Below are 9,046 nucleotides of genomic sequence, written 5' to 3'. Positions count from 1 at the left end.
TAAGACATGGAGTTCTCGCGTTTACTATTTACTATTCAGCACATTTTTTGTAATTAGTAATAAAAAATGTATAAAGTATGTGAATACGTCGCTCTATGCGGCTGCAGCTTCCCCACATAGCTTCAAAGCTCTACCAGTACCTTTCAAGAAAGCTTTCCATGAAAGATTCGAGGAAGTTTCCAGAAAGTTTCTTTTAGCTTTCCGGAAGCACTCAAAAAAAGCTTTCATGGAATCTGTTCGAAAGTTTCCCAAAAAGTTGCAAGATAGATTTCATGAAATATTTTTTCGATGGTTTCATCAAAACATTTCGGAAGCTTGCCTGAACCTTTCACAGGAGCTTCCTTGGAATTATTTTAAAAGCATCAAAAAAAGCTTGGGGGAAGTTTTCTGTAAACTTACAGATCACTTTTAGGAGGCTTTTCAAAAAATTTCCATGGAAGCTTATTGAAAGTTTCGTGCAAGGTTTATTTCGAAAGTTTCAGTGAAACTTTCAAAAAGCTTCCTAGATACTATCCAGTTAGTTTTTAGCTTCATACGTTGCTAACAAGTGGCGTATACATAAATGTATCGAACCCGCAAATGGATAACACGAAATCTTTGTACAAGTACTATGTCTTTGACGGCCAATTTTGATATTTTTCTCCGCAAATAAGGGCTTTGGTCTTGAAAAAAGTCACACAAAGTCAGGTTAGTCACTATGCGGCAAGTTGTATAAAAGGGCCGTCACCGAGTTGAGAAAGAGAAGAAATGTTTGCAAGTTGTGAGAGTGAAAAATTTGGTCGGTTTTGAGGGTGAGTAGAGGGGATCGAGGAGCACGCGTCGGGCCTCGTGCCTCATTAAATATATACAGGTATAAAATATACGTGCTGCCGGTCTCTCCATATACCTTATATACCTTCGTATATTGCCGAACGCGCGGCGACGCGGGGCCAGTTGGTCAGCGGCACGCGATATATTTTTGTGCTCGCGCGCGCGTCTATTATATACATACACACATGGATGTTACCAGGAGCAATTACGAAGGCATTTATATACTATATATATATATGCTGGCGAAATCGAAGAGGCGCGCGGGGGACGACTCTTTCCGGAAAACCGGAAACAATGCGAGATTACCCCGCGCGCGAGGCTACACGAGGATGTATGTGCGTCAAGAGACATATTTAAAGCGTTTTTGTTTTACCAATGTATGTAAGGGCCAGTTATAAGCGCTTCAAGCTCGTTCGTGCAAAGTCATGTTAGAATCATTAGGAAACTGAAGATAATTTGATATTAAATTTGTAGGGGAAATTGAAAATTAGCCAACGGTTCAGTTAAAAATCCCTAGTCGATTTCATATTTCTTATGGAAGATCTCGTGGGCGACTAATGTTTCTGTTACACATCGGGCGAACTAAATGCCCAATTTTATTGTATTTGAAATGCGAGTGAAGAAAAAACGAGTTATATATTACCTGATGAAAAATAAAAATTGATCTGTAAGCAATATATCATCACGGAAAAATATGAAATAAAAAAAAATTATTTCACGTGACGTCGCTCGAAGCGCACTGAGGCGGGGCCTTATTATTCTATACAAGAGGATTCATAAGGAAGACGAAAATAAGATGACGGAAGACCCAGCAAAACAGTAGTGCGTAAAAGAGCCGAACACGAGTGCCTTCGAAAACATGTCGCGAAGCTCGATCATTTATAGCGTAAAAGTGTGCCTATATTATAAGCAATGAAGCGAATGTCCTCGGTCGGCTTTCGACGAATCAGCTAAGCCAGTCGCAATTCCTTCCGAGACAGAAAAGTGAGAGAGAGAGAGAGCCGATCACTTGTCACTTTGGCTTCGAGCATGAAAGCCTTCTGACGCAGAAATTTCCGCCCTCAACATCATTTAGTTTGGAAGTATTCTTCGCGCTCGTGTCCACTGATCGTCGGATGATATACATCAATATGCGAGCCATTAGATAGACAAAGTCGTACTGCATTGCCAGCTAAATTTGGTAATCGTATACGTCCTCGAGTGTTTACCAAGTTGTTGACGAGAGAGAAGAAGAAGCAAGATCAAACTCGATAATTTCTCGCCTCACACCCGCATGCTCTTTATAAAAATAAATGACAAATTCGGTGTAATAAATAAAATTATGAACCAGATTAACGTGGGCAAGTGCAAAATACTATATGTGTTACACGCCTCGATCGAGCCGCCCACGAGCAAGCTCTATCGTGAATCCTCGTGTAATATAAATAATTGTAAGGACGACGACGATGGATGCAAAAGCACTGATGCGTACTTGCATACATAGTCCCGTACTACCCTTTTGGCTCGCTGCAATCTTTTCTCGAACTTGATGAACCTACATGAAAATAGCAATATATGTTCAAATCTCATTGTTGAAATCTCGACGCCACGGTGTCATCCTCTCTTTTTCCTCGAGCGAGTTGTCTCGCAACCTTCCTTCTTGTTTTACGATCGAATTGCCCGTATCGTCCACGCTTTAATTTTTTTCTCTCGCTATATACCTTTACGTCCGCGAATCGGGGCCCTCACGAGTTATCCTGCGAACGAGATTTTCATAAGAGAGCCCCGAGCGCACAAGAGGAAAAAGAACTGAAAGCGCAGATCAATATCTATAGTTTCTGGTAATAACGTAATTGGAAGATGAGGCGTTTGAATCACAAGGTGCAAAGATTAGGCTCATAATCTCCTTCGTTTTTTTAATCAAAACGATAATTTTATGTTGTAAGAGTTTTATTTGCACTATAAATTTTTTTTCATCACTTTCTGTGGCAATAAACTTAATTTATTCTCATAATCCCACTTGTCACGATTTCATTGGATTAATAAATTTAATTAGAAAAACTAGGCAACTCTCACAATTTGACCAAAAACGAAATTTGATTTTTCTGTAAACAATTTTTTGCGTTTTTATAATTCATAAATAGTTCGTAATTAATTGGACGTGTTGAGAATTAAGTCAAAATTTTATGATTTACCTAAATTACTGCGTTATCGACTTACCATGCATTGGTAAAAAAATTGATTGTTAACAAAATTAAGTTACTTGCATAATTTTTTTTAACACACTAAAGATAATATTAAATTTTCTTCTTAATAAATTTAGGACTAAGCATTTCTAATGCTTTTAATTTTATTATGAATTGATTTTTTTTCAAAAATCCATTGAGAATGTAGTAATTGTAGCAAGTAATTTAAAAGTTATTTATGTGTAAAAAATTTATAAAAATGAGATGACATCAACTACAGTGATCAGAGACATCAAATTGTTTTGAACACTTTAAAAATTAATTTATTATTCATAGAATCAATTTTTTAATTACATATAAAATTACAAAAATTTTTCACAATTCATTTGTACAGATTAATTTAGAAAGAATCTGCTGTTTTTAGTTGTATATAATTGTAAATAAAAATTATCTAATTTTTAAAGTAAATATGCTTAAACGCAAGGTAAAAACTTTTTGAATGTAAAATACTTAACCCAGTAAGTATAATTTTTTTAATTCTAAACAGATAATTATGTTGATAAAATTACACTTTGAATTAGTGTAATGCTCTGTTCATGAATCATTACATTTGTTCTGACATATTGTTTTTCGATACTGCAATGGCTGATTTCCTGAAACTTTATTAGTACATTAATTTTTGTTGCTAAAAATATTAACATAAAATGGAAATATTAATATTATTTTATAAATATTTTACCTATCTGGGTGTCTAAAATTGAAATTTCTAACCATTCATCACTTCCATCACAGCAGTCACAAACTCCATCATTAACTCGGTAGGATGGAATTTTTTCTAAAAGTATGAGAATTAGATATAAATCTAAAAATATAAGGTATATCATATCAATTTTTACCTGTCATTCCTTTGGAAACTTTTTCACAATGAAAAATACCATTGTTGCAAGCGTTTGTACCTGGTTCGTCGCTACCATCTTCAAGGCAATCACAGTAATCATCATTAACTTTTATAAAATCTATTTCAGTCTTTGATTTAAGACACTTGAACTTTCCTTTCGAATTAGGAATGAATTTTAATGTATCTTTGATATGTATTCCTCGCAAAGATATAGAATGACCATATGGATCTTTGACTATTTTTGAATGATATGACTCATTCCACTTGGGAAGTACCTTTTAGACAATATTTAATAACATTCATATTAATCTAAAATATTTTACACCATTGAATATTCCATAATACTTGTTAGGAATTGTTTCACTGACCTTATGAGCAGCAACATGTTGTCTATACTTTGAGTCAGACTCAACTTTGTCAGACAAAAAATCAGCATAGCTTATTTGTAAAATAACAAAGGATGCTGCTGTCATAATGAATATTGTCAACCTGTTTTTTCGAGCGAATCTCCGGCACCTTTTGAAAAGTTTCAACATTATAAAACTTCATTCGAAAGTGTATGTTGCACTTTCTCCATCAACTAACAAAAGAATCTTGTGGAAGCCTTCAAACTGCAGCGTTGTACACTCGACGCATCAAACACTATCAAATCGTAAATAACATGATATATCGATAATTAAATTGAAGGAAACTCCTCTTCATGGGAAGACTGACAAATGCAGCGAATGAAAAGCTTGATCTACCTATAATTTACGATTGCACCCTCAGTCCGCAATGTTTTGTTTACTTTTAACAAGCCGGCTGCTATCCAGCCACTGACCAGTCACTACTCGACTCACTACACAAAGTACAAACACACGAGACAGAAGTAATGCTGGCTGGTGACAATGCAGAGCCCACTGCCCAGTGGCTTGACTGCGGAGTGCGGACAAACTTGGAAGCTGACGATTTTGACGCATAGCGTTATTATATCGCTGCTCTAATTTACGAGACTTAAAAGTCATTTCTATGTTTTACAATTTTTTATTCAATTTTTGGTGATATGAGTAACTTGTTTAAATGAATGACGAGAAAGCAATGGAAGAAGGAGAACTCCGTAGAAGTCCGTGAGTACAATTTTTTCTTACTAAAACAATTGTCAATTTTATCGATTTTTCGTTCAAGAGCTACTGTAAGCATGCAAAGACGCTATTATTTTTACTGAACAATTAGAAATTTTCCTTAAAAGTAGAGATGATTTTTATATTTAAGGATTTCTAGATCATAAGGTTATGTGAATCTATAGCAAGACATATGATATGATTTTCAGTAAAAAAAGTTCTTATTACTGCTGTGAAATGGTATCTATATAAATTCTAACTTTCAAATAGTAAAAAAACAAGTCAAGAAAACCTATAAATTCATTTTATTCTTGTAATAATCATTGTGCATTCATTTTATTCATGTTATTCACATAATTAGATGGTTTAATTTCACATAATTGAAAGCTAATCTGTTGATTGGAAATTCTTGACTTACAAGCACTCAATCAAATAATCACGTATGACATTAATTTGAATAATATATTATATTTATGCACACCTTGAATAGTATATTATTAATACACCTGTTGCAATTTTATATTTTTAAAATTATAATATTTTTAAATTTATTGATCACTTATTATTTGTAAATGATATGTTTTAGTTATTCTGAGGAAGAAGGTGCAGATACTGCTGATTCATTGGAAATCAAACCCCCGCAAGCAGTAGTTAGGCATAGAAAAATTATATCAAACCACCATGATAAATACTTGGAACGAAGTGCTCAACGTAAAGATGAGAAAGACAGAAATCAATACCGCAATTATACTAGCAAAGATGAAAGCAGGTACAGAGAACAATACTCCCATAGCAACAGACATCATAGATCCTTAGATTTTACAGAAGCAATAGAGAAACAAGTGAGTAGAAGATCTGATCCTTCTAAAAGAGAGCGAGAATTTTCTCGTACTGAGAGAAAAGATCATAGTACTGGTGACAGAGTTCTAGAAGATCTCAGAGAAAGGTAAATGAACTTATAATTTGATTTAATTTTACTTTTATTTACTTAAATAATTTTGATATCTAATGAACATACTGTACTGATTAGTGACTCACAATTAATATAGTAATCATATATATTGAAAAGTTTGATGTTTTACTTATCCACTAAATTTTATTTTTCCATGTTTCATTTAAAAAAAAAAAAACAGTAATTTTGGTCATACCGATAGTAACACCAATCTGAGCAGAGTAACTAACAGGTATTGGAATATTGATTTTTTAAAAGTATGAGCAAACCCTTGTTGCATACTTTTTTTAATCTAAAGTATTTTAAGAACTTTTTAGAATCAATCTGTTAATATGTATGATTATTTACTTGCAATTTTGAAAATTATCACTCTTATCATTGAAAATATTATCCTTTGATTAAATTATTTCTATAATTTTTCTGTACATTTGTGTTTACAGAGAATGATAAAAGTACTTCAAGTAAAAAATGATAATAGAAAGTAAATAATGAAGAACATTTGTTTCCAGATTACTTGATAAACGAGAAAAACGAGAAAAACGAGATGAGTATAGATTGGAAGTGTCTTCGTCTTCCCGCAGTCGGGATGAATTACGATTGTCATCCGGAAGTACCGATCGTCGAGAAATGGAACGACGAGAACTGAAAATGATAGCAGCTATGGAAAAAGCTGTAGCCAACGCCCGTGACAGGCGTGAAGTTCGCTTGATTGAAGAACGAAGTAGCCGTCACATACGATTGCCGGAACATGATATGTCTTATCAGCAACATCTTGAAATAATGGACGAGGCAGAAAGATATCCGGTACAAGAGAAAAGACATAAGAGGTCGCACAAGCACGAAAGAATTCGATCTAGAGATGAAGAAAAGAAACATAGGCATGGTACGGGAGAAAAACACTCCAGAGAACATCGTCATCAGCAGGTACCTGAAGCTTCCTTGTACGAAGATCTCGATCGTATGGAAGTAATGATAAGTAAGCAGCACATTGCAATGAAAGATCCAAAGGACATGAACGAACAAGAGCTGCGACGCCACAGACTCATTGAAGCTGAACGAGAAATGGCTCGACGAAAAGAGAGTTCTCGGCTAGAACTTGAAGCTCGTCGGATAAAACGGGGCGAAAAACGCAAACACGATGACGTATCATCGTCTATGGATCCATCGGTGGTAGAATTATCAGATGAAAATCTCCACTCGCCCGATTCAAATATGAGCAATCCAAAAAGTCACAATTCAGCTGCATCGGATCAAGAGAGTGGAAACAATTCCGACGGCGATTCAACTGATTCAAGTTCCAGCTCAAGTTCGGATGAAGACGACTCTGATGCATCTAAGCATTCAAATGAAGATTCTAATTCAGATTATAATCTAAGTCCAGTATCCCAAATTCAACTTGCTAAATCTGATGCATCAAATAATGAGTCTTCTTCGGAACATGTAGATACAAATGGTACAAGTAAGGAACCAGAAAATGACACAGAAAAAAGTGAAATGGACTTGATGCTTGAGCTACCGGCTTACTTACCAGCCATTCAAGGATGTCGCAGCGTTGAGGAATACAAATGTTTAAATCGTATAGCAGAAGGTACTTACGGCGTTGTCTATAGAGCTGAAGACCGGAGAACCAAAGAAATAGTTGCATTGAAAAGATTAAAAATGGAAAAAGAAAAGGATGGCTTTCCAATCACAAGTTTACGCGAAATTAATACGTTACTCAAAGCTCAACACCCTAATATCGTCACTGTTCGAGAAATCGTTGTTGGCAGCAATATGGATAAAATATTCATTGTGATGGATTACGTCGAACACGATTTAAAATCTCTAATAGAAACCATGAAATCTAAAAATCAAGTTTTCATTCCCGGAGAAGTTAAGTGCTTGATGCAACAACTTTTGCAAGCTGTATCACACATGCACGATAATTGGATTCTTCACAGGGATCTCAAAACGTCAAACTTACTATTAAGTCACAGAGGAATTTTAAAAGTTGGCGATTTTGGGTTGGCCAGAGAATATGGATCTCCTCTTAAACAATACACTTCTATTGTTGTCACATTGTGGTACAGAGCCCCGGAATTACTACTGGGTAGTAAAACTTACAGTACGCCGATTGACCTGTGGTCGGTCGGATGTATTTTTGCCGAGTTGCTTAGAATGGAAGCTCTCTTCCCAGGAAAATCAGAGCTCGATCTTTTAAACAGAGTATTTAAAGAATTGGGAACACCAAATGATCGAATTTGGCCCGGTTACAGCAAATTACCTATGACGAAAAAAGTTTCTTTTTCACAATATCCAGTGAACAATATCCGACAAAGATTCAATCTTTTAACGGATTTGGGTATAGATTTACTCAATAAATTCTTGACGTACGATCCAGAGCAACGAATTTCAGCGGAAGATGCTTTGAAACATGGCTATTTTATCGAATCACCCGTGGCGATTGATCCATCGATGTTCCCTACTTGGCCTGCCAAATCAGAATTTGGGGCGCGAACAATTAATCAATCCCCTAAACCACCAAGTGGTGGGAAAGAATTCAAACAAAAGGGATATAAGGAAGACGAAGAGGACAATGTGTCAGGATTTCACATGGGTGGGCGCGCAGCGACCCGACAAGCCGTTGGAGGTGGATTTCATTTGAAATTTTGACGAAATTAATTTTAAAAAATGGTACAATTTATATCATGTAAATTGAATCCTTGTATTATATGCTTTAACTGTATTATATAAATTCGACTATTATTATATGAACTAGTACGTATAGTGTAACTTGATATGTAATAGCATATAAGATAATTTGAATATTTGTACATAAATATTTGTTAAAATGAAATTACCGTTATTATAAGATCTTTCTTTTCATATAAATTTCTTTAATTTACATACCTACTTTCGTTGAATTATGTTATTTATAGTCCTTGAAAAGTTCTAGTAAAATTTAAAGATTTTTCATATTTTAAAATGTTAATAATGAATTTTCTTGTATTTATTCCGAAAAACTTTTGTGCTCGATTAAGTCACAGAAATTCGATAGTCTCGCAAAATGCAAAATCGTTTGAAGCGTCGATACAATCGTTCACTGTTCGATACACGGCGTTCTGATCGGCGTGGCAGCGCC

At 34.9% G+C, this 9,046-nt stretch overlaps 2 protein-coding genes across 4 annotated transcripts; one reads left to right on the top strand and one right to left on the bottom strand.

The window, feature by feature from the left end:
- Window positions 1-3,431: 3,431 nt before the first annotated feature.
- Window positions 3,432-4,679, bottom strand: LOC106654426 (glucosidase 2 subunit beta). 2 transcript variants are annotated; one of them, XM_014374278.2, is made up of 5 exons: window positions 4,617-4,679; window positions 4,242-4,515; window positions 3,872-4,148; window positions 3,715-3,810; window positions 3,432-3,634 (listed from the first exon to the last, which is right to left on the bottom strand). In XM_014374278.2, exons 2-5 carry the CDS (start codon window positions 4,407-4,409, stop codon window positions 3,570-3,572), a joined length of 606 nt encoding a protein of 201 aa, XP_014229764.1. In that variant the 5' UTR covers window positions 4,410-4,515; window positions 4,617-4,679; the 3' UTR covers window positions 3,432-3,569. The 2 variants fall into 2 exon arrangements, with proteins under 2 accessions (XP_014229764.1, XP_014229763.1); XM_014374277.2 differs by lacking the exon at window positions 4,617-4,679 and having other exon boundaries at window positions 4,242-4,601.
- Window positions 4,680-4,763: 84 nt separating this feature from the next.
- Window positions 4,764-8,707, top strand: LOC106654397 (cyclin-dependent kinase 11A-like). Of its 2 annotated transcripts, XM_014374231.2 has the most exons (4): window positions 4,764-4,979; window positions 5,560-5,919; window positions 6,107-6,157; window positions 6,435-8,707. In XM_014374231.2, the coding sequence occupies exons 1-4, from the start codon at window positions 4,933-4,935 to the stop codon at window positions 8,575-8,577; spliced, it is 2,601 nt and encodes an 866-aa protein (XP_014229717.1). In that variant the 5' UTR covers window positions 4,764-4,932; the 3' UTR covers window positions 8,578-8,707. The 2 variants fall into 2 exon arrangements, with proteins under 2 accessions (XP_014229717.1, XP_014229718.1); XM_014374232.2 differs by lacking the exon at window positions 6,107-6,157 and having other exon boundaries at window positions 6,435-8,706.
- The last annotated feature ends 339 nt before the right edge of the window (window positions 8,708-9,046 follow it).

Source organism: Trichogramma pretiosum, unplaced genomic scaffold (assembly GCF_000599845.2).
Source record: "Trichogramma pretiosum strain Unisexual culture from Peru unplaced genomic scaffold, Tpre_2.0 scaffold47, whole genome shotgun sequence".
Lineage (NCBI taxonomy): Eukaryota > Metazoa > Arthropoda > Insecta > Hymenoptera > Trichogrammatidae > Trichogramma > Trichogramma pretiosum.
This window is presented reverse-complemented; position numbering and strand designations above follow the sequence as displayed.